Consider the following 24,419-nt stretch of genomic DNA (forward strand, 5'->3'; position numbering starts at 1 on the left):
TGACAAGGATGACGCTAACACGCTGATATTTAAAAAATAATGATTACTTTGTTAATTACCTTAGTTTAGCATGCTAAGATCTGAGAATTCAAATCCATACAAATTGCTGTTGAGGATCATTTTGAAGTCACCAACTCGTTTGTGGACTACCATTTAAAAAAGCCATGAGTTTGCTGTTATGGTGGTCACCATCTTGTTGCTGTTGTTGTTGTTAATTTTTTTGAGGCCAGAAGTGACCATGTTTGGAAAAAATGGTGGATCTGGCCAAGAACCCGAGGTTAAGCTGTGGCCACGTCTCGGCAGTCATAAAGTCGCCCCGCAGCCCCGCAGCCAGTGTTGTGCACATTCACACATCACAAGAGCTAATTCAAAGTTCAGTTCACACAGTCCCCAAAATAAGCTAGTAGGCCGTCTACGAATTTTTAACAAAGTTCACAGTTTCAAAAATGAACCAGCTGACATTCACTTCCTCTTTTTTAAATTTTCTTTACCTCATCAGTGAGATGCTACACGCTAGTCTTTCTCAACAGACCTCTCACCTATCCATTCCCAGTCCTCAGTATTGTTGGTGGAGTGTTTTAACAGTAATGTAACGCAATACATCACTTTTAGAGGTAAATAAAGTAATACTGACCCGCTACAAAAAGGATGTAGGTGAAATTACTGCATTTACTATGTTAGGATATATGACACACCAAACATCTCCGGAAATCTTTAGAGACTTAGCTACTTTATTTTGCTCATACCTGTGTGACTGTAATCCAGCCTAACTTCAGTGTCTTCTATAAAAAATGTAGTAAATCTATAATGAGAAATCCAACGCTGAATGTCTATTGTGATTATTTATCCATTTTCCATATTAACCACAGTTTTTGCTGCTGTTAGCATAATTGTTAGCCACCTGCTGACAGTCCTATATGATACGTATATCCCACCACTGGATTTGTCATGAAATATATTAAACGTATGTTATGTGCCTTAAGCATATCCTGCTTTATTGTCTATTTTACTGTAAATGGGACAATAGCTTACGCAATTCAGATCAATGCTGTGTTGAAGAGGACTTGAAACTAGCAACTGAAACCATAAACTACAATCGGACTTTTTTTTGAAACCAGTGATGTTGCCCCCCTGCAGAGTTAAGGCACTTCTGCAGTAGCTTCACTGTTCAGATATGAAAGCTCTGTCCACCACTGATGCAAGTTATAAACCTTATTTATGACATGAGGTTTAGATGAAGTCATTCTTTTGCTAACATATCCAAAAAACGAGTTAGTCAGCATGACACCGCAACAACACACACACACACACACACAAGCACACAGCCTTCATAATTAAATCTTCATCTTCCTTAATATGCTCCGTCCTCTTAGCTATCTCTCCGCACCAGGCCGTCAAATTAGGGCCTCGACCATAAACACAGCGCAGGTGAAGCTGAACGGTCCAGCTGGGAACAGCGGCCTGCGAGACAGCGGTGCAGCTTTTGCTGACACATCTTTAAAAATTCATGGCCCAGAAAAACAGGCCACGCAGACACGGCTGTGGCAAGCAGAAGGGGTTTATCCGATGCCATTCCTCCCGGGAGCAGAACATTTTCATAACCACTAAACAAACTGTATGGGCAGCGGAGATTCCTGTGTGCCCACACAAAGGGGGGAAACCACAGGAATGCTATAAAAAGCCTGGAAAACAAGACAGGTTCAACATTTAAACAAGTCGTGCTTATATTCAGGAGAAAGTCAAACACTTTCGAGCACATGTGCGCCACATCTGTCCTGTCACCTAAAAATGAGTGTGAGTTAACCTTACAGAGCAACATCTGGCGCTCCATCACGAGGAAGAAAAACCACACAGCCGACAGTGATGTATCATTTTTTTTTCTTTTATTGGACACCAGTGTTCGCCTTGTATATGGATATGGTTGTTTTCATTAATCTTTTTCTCACGTATCCTTCACATTTTAATCAAGGTGGCACATACAGTTGGTTTACTCCATTTTTAAACTGCACTTCTGATTTTTTTTTTTCAACATGCTCAAGCAGGGCTGTTCACATCAGACGACTCGAATGAGCAGGAGGAGGTGATGGTTGACGTGGTGCAGAAAAGCAATGCCTCCGTAAGGTTTTCTCCATCGTTTTTTTTTTTTCTTAACAAATTCAGTCATTCAAGGCAAATAAAGCACATTGACATCTGGTATTTAAAATAACAAAGTTTGGCATAACATCAAATATCTAAATATGTAAGAAAGTTGAGCCCTCTGGACCGGTATGGATCAAAAGATGAGTCAAACAGTGTTTACAAATGGTCAGTTCTATTTGTTTTGAGTGTTTACTGCGTCACCACAACTACAGAATCATGGTATAGTGTCATTTAAAATATGTGTTTATATTTGATTAAAATTTTAAAAGCTGCTGTGTTGGAATTTAAAAATCATGACTCTGGCGCCCCCTGTGGTAACATTAAAAAAGGTAGCCTGTCTGTTCTAGGAATTTGTCCCAGTGACACTGAGATAAAGGGGCTGACAGCAACGCACTTTCTTTACAGTGGCAAAAAGAATAATTTAAAAGATGCTATAATCGCATAAAAATGCTGCACACGTTGGCTTTGACTTCAACAGCCTCATCAGATTAAAGCGAACGCCAACATGTATTTGCTTCCACTGTTTGATCCACTTTACATTGAGTTTGTCACGTCACTCGTGATAAAAGCATATCCTCGCGCTCTGTAGGTGAAGACATGTCAGAAAAACGTAGCTTCAAACGATCACATCACTACATCTGAGACTTTCTGCCATGTTAAACCTGATAAAGACATCGGCATCCACAACTTAGTGTTTGCATACTCACAGGACCAGAGTCTTAGCAGATATTGTCATTGTTGGGCGAAGGACCCGTGGTTTGACACAAACTCTGTGGTCGGTATTTCAGTGTCTTGCTAAAAGACACTGCAGCCAATCAAACATGTGACATTTTCCACGATAAGACGTTAACCAATTTGTCACCCTGCAGCCACGCATACTTGAGGTTTGATAAATGTGACCTGTTGGCAGGAAAAGAGGAAAGGAAATGGACGACAATGCTGCCACTGTGTACGTGCCATGATCTTTTTTTTTTCCCTGTCCCCCTTTTTTCACGGGCCTCGTGTTAACACTAGCAGCTTCAATGAGATAGTCTGACATTTTGGGATGTAGGCTTGTTTGCTTTCTGTCCGAGGTGTCTGGCCTCATATCTGTACCCTTATTATAAAGCAGCAACCAAAATAAGAATCCACCTGTTCTATGAAGTTTTAATCTTGCTTTTTAAGTTAATTCCTCAGATTAACTCATAGATTTAACACAAGAGATATATTGGGTGATTACTAAACTGTGGAGGCGCTAATAGGTGAGCAGTGTCCTCCTGTTTGCAGTCAGCTAACCAGCTGTCAGCTGTAGCTCTAAATTTAACAGAAATACTTGAGAGATGCTAATCTTTTTATGCATTTCCCAAAATATGAAACTACAAAAATATTCATACACCTTTTTTTTTTAAGGGGTAACTCTGTCATTTTCAAACCTGGCCTCTGAAAGAATGTAAATGTAGGCTCAAGAGGTTCAGGTTAAAAAAATACTGGAATTATCCTTTAATAAAATATTTAGTAAGTTTAACAGTGTGGGAGATGCAGTTATTTGATAAGCTAGATAAGAATATTGATATGGCCCTCATAGCTTTAAGCTAATATTGAAGCAACACACACACACACGGTCACGTACCTTAGCTTAGCTTAGCTTAGCACATTGCTGCTACCAGAAACAGCTAGCTGTTTCCCTGTTTTGAAAATCAAGCTGTTTACATCCTGCTTTTAAATAAATTCCCCAGTAAAATGTCATGAATTTAACACAACAGATATACTGGATGGATAGCAAGCTGTCAAGTAGAGGTACTGGGAGGCTAGCAGTCTTTCTGCTAAGCTATGCTAACCAGCTGTTAGCTGTAGCTTTAACATCAAAGGCAATGCATGTGATTGATATCAACCCTCTAATCTAGCTCTCAGGAAAATTTCCCCAAAAGATGAAACTTTTCATACACATTTTATTAAAGGGTTGTTACGTCATTTTTAAACCCGGGCTCCAAAACTAAATAAAACAGGGCCCAAGTTCAAATTTACCTAAATTTGTGTTTAATATGTAATAAAACACGAGTTTGGCATGTTCAGCCACATGATATGAAACTGTCTGACTGGAATGTAAAAAAATATTGATAATATGCATTACATATGCATGCCAGATCAATAACAGACATTGTTAAAAACAAAACTACGATGTCACTGCGTTTAAATGTCGCACAAGATTTGTGAACGTAGTAGCAGGAAGAGCACAGTGCGAGAGATTCAGATGTTTTCTTTTAGCAACATCTGCAGTTTATTTAGACCTGTTTGGCTCAATGAAGTCCACATGTGGCTGTTTGAAAAAAGTATACTTATGAAGAAGGACCGGAGAACTAAAACTAACTGGTCACTCTGCTAACGGACCAATATTTACATGACAGATCCATCTCCCTTTCAATAAGAAATCTGGTTCCTCTAATGCTCGGACAGGATGGAATGAGGGCATGAATCCGAGCATAAAAGATACAAATCTGTCTACCAAAAAAAGCACATATACATTAAAAATCATCATGCTTACTTAAAATTCACAATATGTCACATCTCATTCATTCACAATACTGGGCAGGAGAGGAGAAAAAAACAAAAACAAAAAAAGGTGCAAATCAGAAACATCACAGTACGTAAAACAAATTGGTCAAAGTGTTCGTCAAGTTCTGTCTCGAGGAGCCACGCGTGCGTCTGGACCGGAAATGATTCGAGTTCGTTTCGCCTCATTAACATTGTCCGACGTGTAGCTCTCGTTTAAGTTAATGTTACATGACATCAAGGGTCACGATCACAAATCAAACACAGCGAAGAGCATGAACGGAGTCAGAAATATCCCTCGTTTGAATCTTTATGCCTCGACACATCTCAAAGGCACTGGACCTCATTCAGTTTGACAGACAAGGAGGTGGATAAAAAGCATGAAGCGCTAACAGCTATCGACATGTTCTGTACCTTGAGTCCCGAGGAGTGTTTTGATGCACTTTGCATGCAGTTTGCAGTGCTGACAATATGGCACGGTAACATTTATCACTCTGAAATAACATCTCAAAAGAAACTTCAAATCAAGTACATTGTTTTTTTTTTCCTTCTGCAAGGCCTGCAAGTACAAAATAAATCAAACTGACGTGTCCTTTCGTGTTGGCAAGTTATTTTTCCCTTGCCCACGGAAAAATCAAGAACACAATTATAACAAAAAAAAAAGGGAGCACAGGAAAAGAGGCTTCGCTCCTCCTGTGCTCAGATACAAAACAATACGTCACAAGTCAGCATCTAAAGAAACAAAAGCCACCCATTCCTGTAAAATGCCACTTCTTCGTGACGTGGAGTCTTCCTCTGTCAGTACATCTCTTTATATCGGTGCCTCGCCATTTGAGAGCACAGAGACGGTGCGAGAGTATGAAAGAGACCACTGTTCCCCTCGGCATGGCACTTGGCAAGTATAGTACAGACACCAAGAATCGACTTGTTAACTTCCACTCTGAAGAAGCAGGTCGCGGAGCCTGTTTGTGAGTGAAAACATACCAAGTGGTCAGTCTGAGAACATGTCCGCTTCGAGGCGAGGTACCTATGTGTAATGTTTTGTTTGGTTTTTTTGCAACAAATGTTCATTTTCTGATTAAATACATCGATAACGCTTGCTCCCTTTTCTCCATGGCCACTGATGAACCTAAAAAAAAGAAAAAAAAGAATTCACATTAATCCCGAAAATCACATTTGGCAAACGGAAACAACATGCGGACACCGGGGGGTGTACTCGTTTTCCCTTTTCGCTTAAAAGGGTTAAGATGCAACTCGGCTAAACATTCCGGGGTATGCAGTAGTTAAGACTCCATTTCTAATGGATCCTGCTTTGAACTAAAGCTCCATTTGGCACAAGAGAATGCCGATCAAGCGCTCGGTTGAAGAAAAGCAGAGGGAAAAAAAATCCTTTCAGACGCACACCAGCCAGCTTTCACTCTTCTCCCCCCTGCCAGTCTCTTTTTTTCTCCTCCATTAAATTTCAGTTCTATTCAAGCTACGAGGTACCGCGACGCCATTATCTCTCCCTTGTTCCTCTCATTTCACCGGTCTTTCAGTGCGTTTTATTATTCCCCCCAGTCCTCCTTCTGTCTCTGTTTAACAAAGACCCAGAGGGGGGTTTGGTCCAGCTGCCCCATATGTCACTCAGATACAGTAGCCACCATACAAGGACAAAAAAACAAAACAAAACAAAAAAACATCCCCCATCCATCCAGACTTCACCTTCATCAGTCCCAACACACATCCGTGCACACACACACACATTTCAGGAATAAAAGGGAGGAGATGTGGCAAGTTCTTGGGAATGTATGATTATTTTACGTGTGTGTTTGTGTGGCTGCGGTGTGTCGGTGTGTCTTCTGTCCCTGGTGCTGCTGGTCTGGTCTGGTCTGGTCTGGTCTGGTGTGTGTGGAGGACATTCTCATGATAATTAAGGATTAGCTGCGGGGGGACAGCAGGAGTGTGTGTGTGGACACAGACGCAGTGCCGAGGCTCCTCAGAGGAAATACGCGCACCCCTTCTTCCTGCTGAAAAAAAATTGTCTTCATCTGCTTCCTGCAAAGCCTGCTGAACTTCAGCTGACCACCGTCGCTGTCGGCTCTAGCTGCGTCCTTCCTGTGGCGGGCAGTGTCCCACTCTCATGCGCAGCGTGCCGCTTTTGTGCAGATGCCAAAGCTGGACGAACTCCTCGGGCATGGCGTGGAACCACTTGTATGGCAGGATGTTGTCGTAGTAGTGGTGGCTGACCGGCTGCTCGTCCAGGCCCACGGAGAACGGCCAGAAGCCGTAGGCCGTCACTTCCTCGCACAGCCCCAAGGCCAAGCTGACCAGGAAGAGCCCCGTGGAGAGGCGCTTGGCGTGCACGCTGCGGGCTTTCCAGAATTTTCCCACCGTGCGCAAGAATTCTGGGTTGGCAAAGAGCATGGTGAGGTTGGAGGAGGTGTCTGCCAGGGCGTAGTACGCCCGCAGCGACAGGTCGGTGCCAGGCTTCATGGAGAAGGCTGGCATATAGATGTAGCTGGAGCCGTAGACCTTCATGCTGTCCACGAAAGCTTTTCTCGACCACAGAAGGTTCTGAAATCTGAGTGGAAAGGGAGAAGAGTTACTCTACCAGTTGTGGTGAAGCGACTGAGATTACATGTTTCAGGCAAACGTACACTGATGTGTGTAGTTGAGTCAACTGCAGCTCTGTCTGCTTCCTCTTCCTTTTTCTGAGCTCTAGAGAGGAAATAAGTTTCGGTCTAACATATATGAGATAAAGTGGACAGTTTCCAGCTCAGACTGAGCAGGCAGAGAGGGATTTATTTCCTTCTTTAAAATCCTATCGATTAGAGTAATTTCATATTGCTTTGTGTTCCTTATAGATTTTATTTCAAGGTTATACCGATAACATTCTTCTGTGGACACGTCATTTTTTAAAAACCTAGGGTTTATAGAAAGGTGCAGGATAAAGGTTTCTATTCCTTAAGAATTTCATTATGACTGTGAGTTAATTGTTGGGTCCAAAATGACTGATCTCTGTGTAAGAATTCTGACTAAAGGAGTCAGTTCTCTCCTAAATGTATATTTCTAATTGATTTTATGGCAGTCACAGCTTTTACTGTAATGATGATGCACTGGCATTTGGACCACAGGAAGACTAGCTGGTGCCAAGAGGCGTTCGGCTGATGGGGGATCTTTAAATACATAAATAAATAAATATTTAAGCACTTTGAATTGTCTTGTCTGTAAAAAAAAGGTGCTATACACATGCTTGCCTCCCCTAACACACATTACAAAATCCATTCATGCCACCCTGAAAGGTTATACGTTAGATTTAATTGTTCCATAAAAAAAACAATATCATATTTCAGCTCTGCATTACCTCACATCACCACAGTGATTCCACAACATAACCCACCAGCTTCCTCCTCCTAACACAAGCGGATTACCTCTTCTCGATGATGCTGGGGTTGGCTGTCACCAGATGTGTCCTTGTTCCAACATCCTCCACGTATTTCTTCGAAAGCGGAGGAAGGTTACACCTAAAAAAGACCGAAGCACGCGTGATAGACTTGACATTATTTCGAATGCTCTACATCAGCACACGCCGCATATACTCGGTGCATGAATCACCATTGGCAATTCATAAAAGCTTTATCAAGATTTACAGTCGTGGCCATTTACTTCCTGATTAAAGCTGATAAGATTGTGTCAAAGGTCCAGAGGCTGACGTAATTATTCTGAAATCTAATTTCGTATTTGCAGGATAATGTGTTTAGTGGAGTAAAAATCACAGTGATTCATGTCGTTATGGAACTAAAACCTCCAGCCAGCCCCATCATGTCACAGGTTAGGAGAAACAGTAATAAGTGATGACCAGATGTTTCCTTATCTCTGACAGGCAAACCACGTGGTAACTGGCTGGTATCTTATTCAAACATCCCACTCCAGCCTCGTGAATCATCAGATTTGTAGTAAATTGCTTTTATTGAGTCAAGTCCATCGATCCCTGCATCCCTTCGCCGGCTGCTGGGTCCGGAGCTGGCAAGCAGTGGGTGAGGTGAGAATTATACATGTCCCCATCTGGATGATTTAGACTTTTCCTGTTAATTAAGTCTTTAAGATGGAGGAGGGACACAGAAAACCCTTAAGGAACCCAAGGAGATCTCTGCATAATGTTATAATCCTCTTGATTCATTGGAAGGTGGTGAGGATTTCAAATGTACTTGTCTTAGTGTGGACGGATGTCAGAACTTGAGACGAACGGGAGAGAAATGATTAGGCTCGCCTCTATAGGTTTCACAGGTGACTGAATCAGGGCGACATGGGTGGTCGACTTAACGAGTCACAGGTGGCTGAGTTGAGGAGACACGGGTGGTTTAATTGGCTGGAGGTGAAGTGGCGTGGTCCAGTTCCTGAACCTTGGTTATATATATATATATATATACAGGCGCACCCTGCTGTGCATCAAATATACAGACGCACATTTTTCCTCATATCCAGAGTGTAATCTGTTCATCCAAGCCATTTTAAGGTGGTATGTTTGTGACTGAAGTTAAAGAATTAATAAATAAACTAACCATCTAACATTGAAGTTCACTGGTGATTCATCTGTGATTATTTTCTTGATTACTGGATTACTTGTTTTAATCCATAAATTACCATAAACATGGTTAAAAACTGTCTTTCAGAGTGTCCAAAACCCCAAAATGACTTTTTCTTTCAGTAGTTTACTGCCTGAGAGGAGTAAAGAACCAGAAAATATTCACTTTTAATTCACTTTTTTTGACTGATTTAGAGATTATCAAACTTCTTAGTGATTCATTTAATAGTCAGATACACAGATGATGGCAAAAACAGGGCAGAGTTTGGAAGAATCTGTCAGTCTTTATCGGTGGGTCTTTTGAGGAGCTGGTAGCAATCAAGGTCTAATCACATCAGCTCCTCTCATCAGCAGAGTGCTGGTCTCTCTCTCTCTCTCTGTACTGACAGCGTGGCGACGGTGCATCTGCAGAAACGGTTGCATTCATTCATTTGTTGCATTATCCTGGGTTTCCTGCAACGGTTTCACCACGCTGAATGCAATGACAGCCTGTTCAAAACCTTATGCGGCGGGATAAACCGACAATTAAAGCAAACAGGTGAGAAAAAGCTTCCCGAGTGACGCTCCTCATTACACTCAATATGTGCACAAACACAAGGAACCAAATGGCGTGAAGAACACAGAGTTGGCTCGGATCAACAGCTACTCTGGATTGCGACACACTTCGAGCATCAAGAGTTTCTTGTTCTGAAGCTACAAGCTGACAGATCTGATTATGAAACTATGTATGGTCTACATGTAACCAACTAGTCGGGATATGAAGGGTGTGATCATTTCCTCGTGCTTCAGATCTGTAGATTTGAGGACTGCTGCTTCAACACTCAGTGCAGGTGTCAGTCTCTTGAGGAGGATTACAGCTTCCGTCAGAGATGGTTTCTTCCTCTGTCAAAACTACAGATGCCTCTCTGATTACTTCTTTCAAATGGAAAAACACTGTTATCTCCTGTTCACAATGTGTAAATGATTCCCCTTGTGTGACGCCCCAGTCCCCTCACATTTCCTTATCTAGCATCTATTGTAGTTTGCGACACAAGATAGTTCATGCTTATGCTCCCTTTCTCCATCATCATTCCCATTTTTTTGCTGTCTCATGCTTAACCTCTTTTCTCTCCTGCTCTTGCCGTGGCCCATTTTTTTTTTTCTGTCTCTGTCTTTCTCTCGTGGCTACAGTCGACACCAGCTCTCATTAACACTGATGGCTGATGGTGTTTTGCTGCTCTCCCGGGGCACAGCAGATTCACATTTGGAGAGAACAGCAGGGAAGTGATATACGTGCACGGACCTGCACTCGCTGCCCCACGGGGTTCTGCTGTTTCTCACCTCATGATGAAGTCAGCCTGGTCGATGTCCCGTCCGCATTTGCTGTGGCGGAGAATGCCACCGTTGCCCACCACTGCACACTTCTTCAAGGGCAGCTGCAGAGGGTTTTCCTGGGCAGGAGAGAACATGCAGCTCTGTTTAGCGTACGCGCTGACACAACCACCTGGACGTAAACACACACAGAGCCGCTTGCACACATGCACATAAACAAATATTAATTTTCTGTCAACTCAGATCCCAAAATTGAGGCCGGAGCACGAGCAGACCTGCTAATTTCCCTTCACAGCCTCGCGTGCTGACGGACACACGAGCTCGGGTACATGCAGCGAGGAGGTCGACAAAAGGCAGTCGAGGTCACGCAGCTTGTGAATCAGATTACATTTCTGGCATATGCTCCCAGAACAAAGTCTTCATTATACACTGTGAGATTATTTAATCATAAATGCCAAGCAGGCACAGACCAACAGAAAGGCAATAAAGGAGATACTGCCAAGCATGAAACAAACGTATAAATCTGAGCCAAATGTAATCACATTACCTCTGGCAGAAAACACATTTCAAAGATGGAGACACACACTTTCTACAGTTGTTATCTCTGCTCTTCCATAATCAAACCTGTGGCGTGCGCTCTGGTTAATGTCTGTTCTTCAGACTCTGCACAGTGTTTGTGTCTGCTCTCCACATAGACCTGTCAAAAGAACTCAACTACTCTTGCATACCTGCTCCCTGTATACAGTTTAAACAGGATATAATATAATCATTAATAATACAGAGGTGGATGGAGGCATGGCAGCACTGGGTGAACCATTGAGTAAATCCACTGGTTCACTATTTCTACTGTTTACCCCTTAGTTTTATCTTTAACTATTTTAGCTGTTTATCCATTACATTAAGCTAACTATTTCACTGGGTTATGCTATACATTAGGCTAATTTTAGCTAACCTTTTCAACTGTGTATCTATTAGCTAACAATTACAACTGTTCATTAGTTTTAGCTTACTTTTACACCCATTTACCTTTTAGAGCTTCTTTAAGCTAATAATTATTTCAGCTGTTTCCAATATGTAAAGCTTATTAGCCTATTTGACCTCTTTTTTCATATTTTAACAACCAATTTCAGTGTCTCTTTCTTTAAGCCTACTGTTAATCCATTATTTTCAGCTTAGTATTTCAACTGCTGATCCATTACCATATAGCTAACTATTTCAATTGTTTATCTATTACTTTTTTCAGTCCACCAAATGTTTCTAAAGACAAATAAATGATTGAAAAGACTATAATATAGTTATAAATTACTGTTTGTGCTTTTTTTTTTTTAAGGTAAAAAGGCTCTTTAAATATGTAGGAAGAGTCTGAAGGGAACTTGGGATCCTGGTATTATGAATTTTAAAATTGCAATACAATAGATGTTTCTCGTTGGCCCATGGTCGGCCATTAAGTCTCAGTTTTTGCCATCCAAGGGAAGAAGTCTGGGCAGCCTGGCTGACATCTCAACTCGCTTGCTAATTGGTTTTCACACACTTCACAAATCGTGACACAGGGGTTTAAATCAGAAGCATTAAGTCCGTATTTGCGGTTATCTTCTTCATCAGTTTATTTTCAAATTAATTGAGCTACTCTATAATCTTTCCAACTGCAAAAATAGGCTCCACCCTGGGGTATTAGTACCCATACTAGTACCCTATCATCATCTATATTAAAGCCTGGCTTAGGACAGTATCAAAGCTGCCACTAAGAACACTGAAATACCATGCTTCACGAGGCAAGAGCCAAAAATGTCCTTTCTCTTTGCCTTGGCTGCCTTTAAGTTGGAGGCATGGATTAAGCGAGATGGCGGAAACAATTGTGCTCATTATTCCCCTTGGAGTGCACACACTTGAGAATACACACACACACACACACACACCCACACCCACACACACACACACACACACACACACACACACACACACACAAACGCACCCTTCCTTGCCTCAGGGTCTCTTTCAGACCGTGACAGGGAGTTGAGTCAGAGGACAATACCCTGCTAACACCACATCAAGCTGAGGAGGGGAACCAGCTACCACCACTAAAAACTTGACAGGGGGACACTTATTACCGCAGCAGGTGGTCCAGCTATTTCTGGAAAGTTAGAAAGCAAATTATTTTACCAGTATCTTTGGGCAATCGTTAATTCGTTGTCACAATTCTTGTTTTGTGTGGGACAACAGCTAAAAGATTTTAGCTAGTTTTAAATTTATCTAAAGGTGTAATTGGAAGAATATAGCGAGAATTTAAAGGTAGCCCCAAAAACGAAAATAAGTGGCAGCATATAACCGGAGTAACCAACTATTGCTGCTCTTTGCTGGCTATCCTTGGCAGTAACTAGCATGCGTTAGCTAATTAGCTTATGGTTCACTTAGCTGTGGAGTAACCATGGGCGACAGGGCCCAGTTCATCTGGATTTGGCAGCCTTATGTGAGAATAAACGAGTCTGAACACACACCCAAGCCCGACAGAGATCAGTTTGAAGACAGAGGATACTGTATGGAGGCGATTTACAACGGCTCTGAACAATATTTTCACATTTTCTCTTGATTTTATTCACTGTTTTTAAATCTCGGTTGTTGTTTTTAATCTCGGTAAGGCACTTTGCGCTACGTCTTTGTATGAAAAGCACCAAATAAAGATTGATTGACTGATTTTACTCTGTGAATAGATGAGATTTATTTAGATTAAAGCAGAGGTGATCATTGAAATACAAACCCTGACTGTGTTTTATTTTGATTATGTCCAGTTTTATTTACGTCTGAGATCAGTGACAGAGTGTTTTTTCACACAGCCTTTTCAACAGCAATTTCTGTTGCATGGGACAACAAAGAGCAGGACTGCATGAAGTGAACACCAGACAACAAGAGATCATAGGAATCTACTGTACAGTCCAGTGAACTGTGTGTATGGAAGCTCTGTTTGAGCCATTGAACTAACCAGCAATTAACCGTCAAAGCCCTAATTGGCACATTCCCTGGCAGATGCTCAGATGCTACTGTAGCTGTTGCCAACTTGGTTGTCTGTGTTCAGACCTACAATCACAGCACTGGTAGTTGAGAAGGCAGAGAATAACGGTTTGTGTGTGAGCCTGCACTTTGTCCATCCCACCTAAATACTAGTTACCTTCCTTCCGAGAAACACATATAACTGGCCTCAATATAGGCCTGTAGAGGAAATGCCCCACTAGAAATAGGCCATGCAAGCGTTACAGGGAGATACAAGCGAAAGTTCAAAGTTATACAGTGCAACAGGATGTCATCATAACCTCAGTCAGGGGCAGAACAATAACCAGCCACGTTTCAGTGACACAGAGACGTGACAAACAAATACAGTCACTTATGTAAGGAAATGCTGCATAAAACAGATACAAGACAATTTTTTACATCTTGTTTTACAGGGATAGTTCAACCGAATGAAAAAAAAAGCCTCTTCATCCTCCTATTCTCCACTGGGATCCAGCCATTCAAATATTTTTGGATTCATTCACTTAGGTTTTAGAGATATCAGCCACCAGAATAATGTAGATCAAGAAACCAGGACATTGCTTCTGGGAAGAAACATTGCTGTCATATTTACCTGATCTTAAATGGGTGGTGGCGATTATCTCAGACACAGTATCTTGAAACCACTTTAAATAGTACAGTATGTTGAGTACACTTTCTTTTTTCACTTTATCGTACTTGTTCGTTTATTTCAGCCATAGTTTTGATATTTTGAAAGACAAAACATAGTCTGGTATCACAATAACAGTATAATATCGATATATTGCCCAGCATTTTCACAATCACGTAAAACAAAGCAAACCAGCACATCTTTGAGACAGCTGCTTGAAAAAAATGACTCATTAATTATCTACTAATTAATGACTATGCAATGATTAAACTCATTGTGTTCGCTCTAATTTTGATGAACCAACGTGCTCATAATCTAAAGCATGGATACTCATTGGCTAAAACATTGTGTATATTCCACTTCACACACACCACACTGTGCCTCAGCTTGGCTACAATTCATATTCAAATTCTTTTTTTTTTTAATCCACCTCCCCCATCACTCATGAATGAACACGCACCCGTTCACGCCTGCAAATTAGAGTCAGATATTCATCGCGTTCACCAAACCAGGATATTAAACTGCGGATCTGCTGCAGCGCTAATAGGGATCCAATCTTGATTATTAGTGAGATGTGCCGCCCCTGGTTACAAAAACCACAGCAACAGCGCTCAGACCAGAATTTCTCATTTTGTCCTGTTTCCAGGCACAAATATCCTCATCCACATGTACACACACACCCGCACACAAGCATAAATACCCAGTCCTGGTCCATTCTTGCCCTTCGCTATATTCTCTACATGAGAAAGGAAATAGGAAGCAACTCAGGAGGGAGATGCACATCCTCCACCAGCTTTTACTCATGCTTTAAACATCCCTGTCTTAGATTAGACACAAGAGGAAAAAAAACAGCCCAGTCGCCAGGATGTAATGTGAGCAGTCAGTGTTTCTGCAAGCCCCAGATTAGTCCATGTTTGTACGTGGCGTAGGCTTACGTATGTCATATTGACATTTGAGCAAAACGTGCGACATTACATTCACATTTCATGTTTATTAACTGACTTCCACATTGGGAGGGGGAGGGGATGGTGGAGTTACAAGTGATGAGGCTGAGTTTTCAAGGGAACTTCCAGACATTTCCAGACATGTTTGTGGTGATCAAAACCAGATATTCTTCAAGGGAGGTCTGGCCAGTCTCAGGCTGTGAGTGGTGTGGCGACAGAACCAGGTGTTTTTGAGGAAATCTCTGGACATTTCCAGCCGTGTTTGTGGAGACCAAACCTGGATATTTTTTGTGGGAAGTCAGGCTATCTCTTGCCGTGTTTGTGGTGACAGAACTGGGTGTTTTTCAAGAAAAACTTGGGACATTTCCAACCATGTTTGTGGTGAAAGAATTCAAATATTTTTCACGGGCAGTTGGGCCAATCTCCAGCAGTGTTTGTGGTGACAGAACTGGCTATTTTTTAAGGAGATTTTGGGACATTTCCAGCTGTGTTTGTGGTGACCAAACCTACTGGAAGTCTGGCCAATGTCCAGCTGTGCTTGTGGGGACAGAACTGGCTACATTTCAGGAGACATCTGAACATTTCCAGCTGTTTTTGTGGTGCTCAAATCTGGATATTTTTTCATGTGTCGAGTCATCTACAGCTGTTTGAATCATGTTGTTTTCCAAAACAATAACCAAGTGTTGTGTGTGTCAAAACCTAACCAGAGCATACAAGATCCATAAACACTTCAAATATATCCTCATCTAAACATCTCCAACTATATTCTGTTCCTATAATAACTCAAATGTATTGGTCTCAAAGTGACGGAAATCTTAAAATGAAAGAGGACTGTGTCATGTCTCGCATCCTCACATTTTACCTGATGTTTGCAGCATCGCGCAAAAGGTGTCTTGTTGCTCTTATATCACATCTTAACACCGACTCCCCTCTCACTGCAGAACACTGCCTCCTACGCTGCCCACCTCCCCCCGCCTCCATCATGGATTAGCAAAGGATCCACGCTGAATCCCACAGAGTCGCCACAACAGTGTCGAATTGCGCTGAGTGGGACGAAAAAGCGCTTTCCATCGTCTGGTCTGAGCAGCTTCTTGAGAACACAGCGGCATTTCTCAAAGTCATGCGGTGAACGAGAAGTCTTGTGGTTCCCTGAGGGGAAAAACCTCCCACCGGAGCAGAGGAATAACAGAGCCATGCGGATGCTGCTCTTCTGTGACATGTTATAGTTACAGCTTTTTCTACGTACCTGCACAAATAGCGAGTAGGTCTCATTGTTGACGGTGTGTGAGTGGTAAAACTCGCCGTCGTACCACAGGACCTTGCCCATCGGCGAGTTCTCCTTGGTCACTGCAAACATCCTCCTGGGATCGCAGCACTCAGTCAGCAACTTCCTGTGCAGAGAGGATGTTGGATATAATGAGCCTGGTCTTAGGATGGCTTGACATGAATTACATCAACAGGACATCTGGGAGTCTGGCGAGAGATGGGCTGGAACATCGGCTTAATTATTTACCAGGAGGCAGCCAGAATGAGATATGTATCAATATAATGGGATAGAGTTTGAATTTGTTTATGATTGTGAGGACTCTCCTCAGCTTTAATCACTCTCGTCTTAATAATTCACTGGACAAAAACCTGACAAAACAAAGCGACGTTTCGGTAAAACCACGGCTCTAATGTGAGCATCACGTCCTGCCGCAGGCTCTGTCCACTGCTCTGCAGGTGTCACCTTCCCTCATGATCCTAATCGGCTTTGCCTCGGAGAGTCGTCTGCATTCTCAAGTGAACAACATTTAGATAATACTCCACGGGGCGACTCACACGGCCTGGTGATTTGGTTTGTGGGACTGAATAAGGAGATGCGTTTTGTGTCCTCTGTGGTATTGCATAGATGTGTTGACACATGCAAATGTTTTAAGGAAGTTTTGGAAGAATAAAAGCTGTGATTTTTAGGAGCTTGAGGTTCTTAATTCAAGATGTATACATATATGAATTACTTTCTTTTGGGCATTGATTACAGTCTGATTAAAACGACCAGCCCAGTGACCTCAGATCGGGTCTGTGTTTCAACATCAGTACGTTTGAAACCACAGCAGAAGTTCTGACGAGTGACGGCGTTTCAACTTTTGTAAGCGTCACACCAGCAGACTTCTTTTTTTTTTTAAAGGAAACCTCAGGAGAATCTCTAGCTATGTTTTTGCCGACAAAACATATGACAAATCATCTCAGGACATTTCCAGCCGTGTTGGTGGTGACAAAAATGTGACATTTGCTTTTATTTGTGATGACAAAAAACTGTTTCTTTTTACAAACTCCAGCCCTGGCTACGAACCAGGTGTATTTAAATGAGAAATCAGTACATATCCAGCCCAGAACACAACATTTTACCAATCCTCACCTAGTGGATTTGTTGTGATTATAGAAAGATTGAAAACTCATCTGTGCCAGTTACATTTGTTGGGTTCAGATTGTGATCAGGGGCTTATCTTGTTCTCCACTCATCCCTACTGTTGACACGTTTGATGCGAAATATGACAAATTAAACATTAACTCATGATCTAAAGTGGTCATATCAGAGACCTATGGGAGCCCAGTTGATGGCAGGTGAGTGCACCGGGCCGCACCTTTGGCAAACACATAAATCTGTTCCGTGACACCAACCTGTACAGATCGATGCCCGTCTGGTTCTTCTGCCATGCCTCCCCCTGCCTCAGCACCTCCTCCACGATCTCTTTATCCTGGGGCAGCTTGTAGCCCGGGTAGATGTAGAACCATCCGAGCACCAGCACGCACAGAGCGGCCCACACCGACAGCTTGCCCCGGTAGCATCGCACCAACATCTTCCCCCCACCTCCTCTCTCGTCTTGCTGCACGGCTCAAAACAAATCCCGGTGCGCGCACCTGGACCCGGTCAAACGCAGGCTCGGTTCAAAGCTGGTGTCTGCGTCCGCTGCAAATCCCCGTCTCATCCCGCGGCGGGGCGGAGTATGAATGGAGCACGCAGGGTAACGTTAGTCCGTTACCCGGTGGTTCGGCTCGAGCATCGGTCTGGAAATCCAGTTTTCGGGCTCTGATAGAGGGCGGCAGGAGCCCCTGCAGCGGCTCTCGCTCGGTTGCGGGGTCGTGGTGCAGCGTGTCGGGCTCCGCAGGAATCTGTGCTCTCGGTGCATCACCACCATCATCACAGCCCGCGGATAGCGAGGAGGAATCATGCGGGGCCCCCTCCCCGCCCGGTGTCCCGCTCTATCCCAGTCTGAAAGGGGTCTCTCCGTGTGTGTCTCCCCCCTCCCCGCCTGTCCGCTCCACCTCGAGCCTGTGTCCCCCGCCTCTCCTCGGGGCCTCCTCGGTCCGCGTCCTGCTGCAGGGTCTGCGCTGCGAGTGTGAGACCGGGCCAGTCCAATTGAGAGACTCCCTCCACCTCCCACCTTCTCTCCCCTGGCTGAGACAAAGTGCTGCCTGTGCTGTCAGAGGAGCGACAAGATGGCGTCAAGCAGCAGGGGCCGGAGCGGAAGTTGCGCTTCAAAATAAAAGTACGAAGAGAGAACACTCGAGTCGTCCTCTTGTTTGGCAAATAAAGTCTATAAATGTCTTTATAATTATTTATGCATTGATGCGTATATTATTATTCTTTTTAGGTTAACTTGATGCAGCTCAAAAACTTCCATCTTTTACTGTTGCAACACCTGTCAAACTTTAAAAAATGAAAGTTGATGACCAAAAATCAGATTCATCATGAAGAAAAAAAACAAAAACAAAAAAAACAGTAGATTTTGAGAAAGAGATTTTCATTATCCTCTAACCGCATGGGAAAAAAATTCTAGTCCTCAAAGCATTTCTGGAGGAGATTGGTACCTGAACTGAATACAAATGTAATATATACATTTCACTTTTATGATTCCTGCCACTACAGAGTTTTGATTTTTTTTTTCAGGTTTTAATGAAGCCACTAAAAGATCCACGAGGGTTGATGAGGTTGAAAATGTAGCATCTTGCATTGTTAACTGGTTCAACTGTAAGTGATTAAATTTGCTTCATATAACTAGAATATACACCAGTGCACACACTCGCATATGCATCTTGTCTTTTTTTTTTCTAAAGAGAAATGGATAGATCAACAAATGAGTCTACACCATGTGGAGGAGTCCAATACTTTTGGAGTCAGAAAGTTAAGGGATATATCTTTCTTCTTCCTTTCTTTTATTTTGAAAGGTAGGAGGGGCCCTTTACATGTCTGAGCCCAGATATCTAAACAGATGCATCACTTTAGAATCCCATTTGAATTTGCTGCTAATAAACTATAACCCTGTACATTATTTTGACATGCCATGTTCCGGTCGCTGCTGCTGCTGACTTGACTCTGGCTGCTGCAGAATGAAAGACGTCTGGTCTCGGCTGCCCGCTGGCGTGTGTGTGGTGTGAGGAGCTGCCGCCTCCTGCTGGTCAGAGTCTGCACTGCAGGAGAGAAACTACGGGAGGATGATTGATGGGGACGCTGCTGCTGTCAGACACAGGACCACACCCTAACGCCACACTGGTCACCTTAAAATCTTACTGTCTAGTTTTGTGCTGTAATTTTTGGATCATTTTGACTGTATTAATGTAGACTGTCTCCTATGTTTTTTATTTATCTATTTATTTAACTTCAAATTTCTATAATAATATGTATGTCTTTAATACATTGTGTATATTACAGACAGCTTAAACTGTAGTATTTGTTGTATTATATTTATAGAATGTTTATGGTTTTAATGTTGATACTTATTTTAATCTACTTTGTTTTTCATAGTCCTACATTCTTTATACTATATTTCATGTACATTTTATTTACATTTAGCAGCTGTTCACATTCACAGTTCTTTTGTCTTTGTTATCTAACATGTTATTTGTTCTTGTTTCAATCACTTTGAATTGCATTTTGATCTGTTAGAAAGATGCTATACACAAAGTTTGACTGACTGATTTATATTATGCCACATTAAAACTCTAAACTATAGTGGAGTTTTTCTTGTATTTTGGCCCATAAATCAAATACATGCTATTTCCTTTGTGTCCTATAGGTGGCTTTGCCCCATAATGAAACTTGATCCTCATGCAACTGTTAAAAGACCACATTTAGTACAAATGTTAATATTAATACATACATTAAATACTTACTATATGTGAAAAATAACTTTTTTTTTTGGTTATTTCATTTATAAAACAGGGCATCATATAAACAAATTGGTATTTAAAGGGTTAAAATCCTGAAAATGAATGAATATTTGGTTGTTATTATCAGGACTGATGCTGGTTGACAACTGTAACCCAGTGAAAGTTGAAAATAATATACACTGTCACCCTGCCTCACTGCCTCACTATTAGATTATTTTCTGATCTTTTCTTCTGCACACAGGCAGCTGTGGTGCTGTGTAATAATAACCCTCTGCTGACCTCATGTGGACACAATATGACTTCTTTGTCACCCTGCCAGGTGTGAGTGGAGGCAGATGCAGACACAGTTTTAGTAACTTGTTTCTCCGTGGGGAGAACTTGGTGCCTACAGGGTCGTTTTCATCAGGGCCAAATGTCACAAACAGTTCATTCTGTCTAGGAGCCACAGGAGTCTATATAATGAAATTCTAGTACCAGGTTAGATTTAAAAAAGCAAACAAACCCAAATCTAACCCCTAACCACTTTCAATGATTTATTGCCGTACACACATTTACAGTAAATTTCAAGGTGCTGGGAGGCAGTTTCCCCCACTCTTTGTGCTAAGCTAACTGGCTAACTGACTTCTGAATGTGGTTTGACATGTATTGAACAGATGTGAAAAGGACATCAACGATCTGCCAAACAGTCAATAAAGGTGTAATTTAAATATTATTTCTTTACAATTCCAGTTGTATTCAGATAATACAGAATCCACATTTGTTTACAACAAAAATATAACATTTCTTGAAGCGCTGTCTCCACGAACAGGCCAGATGAGACTGGTTTTGTTCAGGGCAGGTTCAGGTCCCGGGAAGCTGGACTATCAGCTCACCTGTAACGTCATATTTGGCTGTATTTCTTTTGTTTTCAGTCTGATTAGATTCTGATAGTAAATAAGGTTCAGGTGAGTTCATTCATTGGTCATTCTACTTCACAGGGACAGGTGGAGTCCTCTGGCTTTTCCTCTGGCGCCACCATGAGGCCATTGTTTGTGGCTTTCAGTGGAACATCAGCAGCCACTGGGTGACTGCTGAGAAATGTGGTTCTGTTTGCTTCTAACAGTGTTCTGTGGACCTTATTTCCTCTGAGTAGGACTTTTTATTCAGTTATGGAAAATTGTTAGTATTACTACCTCATTAATATTGTAAATACTGAAAATCTGCATTTGAATTTCTTCTCCAAAACTACATAGTGCCACTCAGAAGAGTGTCACTCCATAGGGCCGAACAGTCCCCTTTTGTACTCGATCATATTGAGCTCCCGGGGTCTGTTCAGCCATCCAACTTTTATGGAAATGTGTTCATCAGTTCTTGTGTAATCGTGCTGACAAACCAACAAACAAACAATAGATGTGAGAAAAACACAATCGCCTTGGCAGAGGTAAAGAATGTCTTGGAAGGCTCATACTACAGTAGTTACAACTACAAAAAAGGCATGTGACAAGAGACACCAAAATTCCCTCATTCAGTGAAATCCCACTAAAGTTTACACACAGTCACAAGAAACTACCCCACAGTGATCTCACAGTCCCTCCCCACACTAACCTTTTCTCTGGATAAGGGTCAACAGCAGCGCGGGCGGCTGAGAAATGTTGGCCCGCTCAGATCACCCGGTGCCGCAGAGTCAAGGTTACAGCAGCGGGCAGAGGGATGCCATGGCAGGCCACTTGGCTGCGGTCCTGCGTCAGCTGCTCCCCTCGCCCGGCGTCCAAACAAAGCTGCCCCCAGGGAAGTCTGTACGAGATCCAGGAAGTGCGAGGAGCCAGGCAGATGGTCAGGAAGATGGAGGAGGAGACGTGAGAAGGATTCTACAGTGTTGTGATTGAGTGAAAGATTGTTTGTCAAAAAAGGGACGAGTAATTAAGTTTTCAGAACCTTTCCTTAAAGAAGAGATAGTGATATATAGTTACTATGAACACAATATACCTGACAAATGATGATGTAGTGAAGAAAATGGATATCAAGTACACACAGCTTTCTGTAATCTTCTCAATCCACTGGTGGAATGTAACTGAGTACATCCTAACGTACAATCCTGAATGCTTTCAACTGAAAACACACATCCAGTCAGCTCCTGGCTGAGCTGGCTGGGTCGTGACGATGGGTTCAGATGGATTATGCAGCTGGCAACTGACAAAAAAAAAAAAAAAGACACCTCACAGAGCAGGTGAGGACGGACGGCAATCCTTGAGGCCTATGCATCAACAGCCCGCGTTAAAGAGAATGATGTCGTCCTTTTTTACTTTCTCCAGACCCAAAAGGTTCAGAGTTGAGCTCAGTTGTTCAGATTTATGGCCGCATATGGAGAACTACGGGGCGACACATTGAGCTGTCACCCACCTATTTATTAGAGCAACGACAGTAGAAAGTGCATTACAAGCACTTCCCTGATACCAAGGCCTCCCTATCTTTTTCTCTTTGTGTGGTGTGTGTGTGTGTGTGTGTGTGTGTGTGTGTGTGTGTGTGTGTGTGTGTGTGTGTGTGTGTGTGTGTGTAGAGACAGGAGGGAGTTGGGTTGCATCAGAAATAGCTCCTCCACCTGCTGAGGATCACTGAAAAAAAAAAAAAAAGATGATGACAGAACATTTGTTGTCCCCCACCCCGCGTCTTCCTCCTTTTATTGCCTCTCAGTGCTCGCTGAGGTATTGTCTCTTTAGCTCCTGGTGTTGTCCGGTGTTCCACACTGCTGCGCTAATACAACAGGATATTTCACAGCATATGTCACAAGGAAATTATATACCATGTTTTTCAGGTGTGTAGTGTAGAAAAAGAAAGAAAAAGACACCAAGGAATCACTTGTTCCTGTGTGTGCACATTAACCTGTCTGAGTGACCCATCTAATAACGTTCGTCAAGAGGCCCACAGACCTTGGGCTCATCTTTGACTTTTGATACCGAGCTGACCAAAGTGGTTCAGTCCTGCTGACCAAGACCAGCTCATTACTTTCTTTTGCAGACATGTAAAAGTTCATCCACACTTTCATCTCTTCCAGACTCTACTATTGCAGTGCACTTCTGAAATCAGCAGGCACAATATTCATAAACTGTTGCTGACCCAGATAAGATACAGAACATCTGTGAGTTTCTAACTCCCTGTGCGCCTGATCAGTGGATTGAGATCTTCTTGGCAGGGGTGAAATTCCAAGATCAATCAGTTATGCAGAGAATCAGACTCGAGAACTTTCAACGTACTTGTCCTGTTGAAGGTGAATGATCTCCTTTATTTTCACCCTGGCTTCTAATCTCTGAGAAGCCCTCAGGCGAAGACTCTTCCTCGTTTCATGCGACTCTTCCGAAACGATGTCCTTGTTGCTAATGCTTGGCTGACCAAAAACATCTTAGCACTTGCATCAGCCTTATTCCAGTGTAAGCCAGTGGAAAGAAGAGAAACCTGATGCTCGGGGGTTAAATGATCTGCAGTAAGTGTCAGGGCTCAGGCTGAGATTAGCGTGCGTGCTTTGAACTCTTGATGAAGTCAGGCCAAGCGATTGTTGACAGCAGATGTAAACAGGAAAACAAACATGTCCAAACAGGACAAAGATGAAGTACGGAGGTCATAATGCTAACATTCAGCAGGCAAGATGACTACCATGTTCACAGTAAAGTGTGTTAGCAGGCAAATAATTTGCTAACAAGCGCTGCACACAAACCAGAGCTGAGGATGAGAACGTCCTCAGTTTCATAGATTTCAAATCTTCTTACTGGCACTGTTGAGACAATATGTGACTGTCGCAGCTATTTAAACCCACTGCTCCACCTCCTCCTCCTCTTTCTGATGAACTCGGAGCCAATGCGGCAAAACTGGAACCACATCTTGTTATTTTGAGTTTGCGGCATAATCCCGCCAGCTGGTATTTTTATCAGAATAACTGTGATCAGAATAGATTAAATGTCACAGGAGCCGATGCCCGTTATTTAACCTTGATAATGTCACCCCACGCTCGCCCCGCGGATAAATCAGGCTGGTAATGACAGGAGCTAACAGTCGCCGCGTGCCTGGATGTGATTAACCTTTGTACTTGATGACATGTTTGACTAAATACCCAGAAAAGGTGAAAAAAATTACAAAAAAAGATGTGAGCTTCCTT

At 42.6% G+C, this 24,419-nt stretch overlaps 1 protein-coding gene across 1 annotated transcript; it reads right to left on the reverse strand.

Moving 5' to 3' along the window:
* Positions 1 to 1,866: 1,866 nt before the first annotated feature.
* st8sia1 (ST8 alpha-N-acetyl-neuraminide alpha-2,8-sialyltransferase 1) lies at positions 1,867 to 18,544 on the reverse strand. The gene is made up of 5 exons (XM_037122115.1): positions 17,804 to 18,544; positions 16,389 to 16,533; positions 10,556 to 10,665; positions 8,082 to 8,174; positions 1,867 to 7,231 (listed from the first exon to the last, which is right to left on the reverse strand). Exons 1-5 carry the CDS (start codon positions 17,980 to 17,982, stop codon positions 6,751 to 6,753), a joined length of 1,008 nt encoding a protein of 335 aa, XP_036978010.1. The 5' UTR covers positions 17,983 to 18,544; the 3' UTR covers positions 1,867 to 6,750.
* Positions 18,545 to 24,419: the final 5,875 nt, after the last annotated feature.

Source organism: Acanthopagrus latus, chromosome 14, assembly GCF_904848185.1.
Source record: "Acanthopagrus latus isolate v.2019 chromosome 14, fAcaLat1.1, whole genome shotgun sequence".
Lineage (NCBI taxonomy): Eukaryota > Metazoa > Chordata > Actinopteri > Spariformes > Sparidae > Acanthopagrus > Acanthopagrus latus.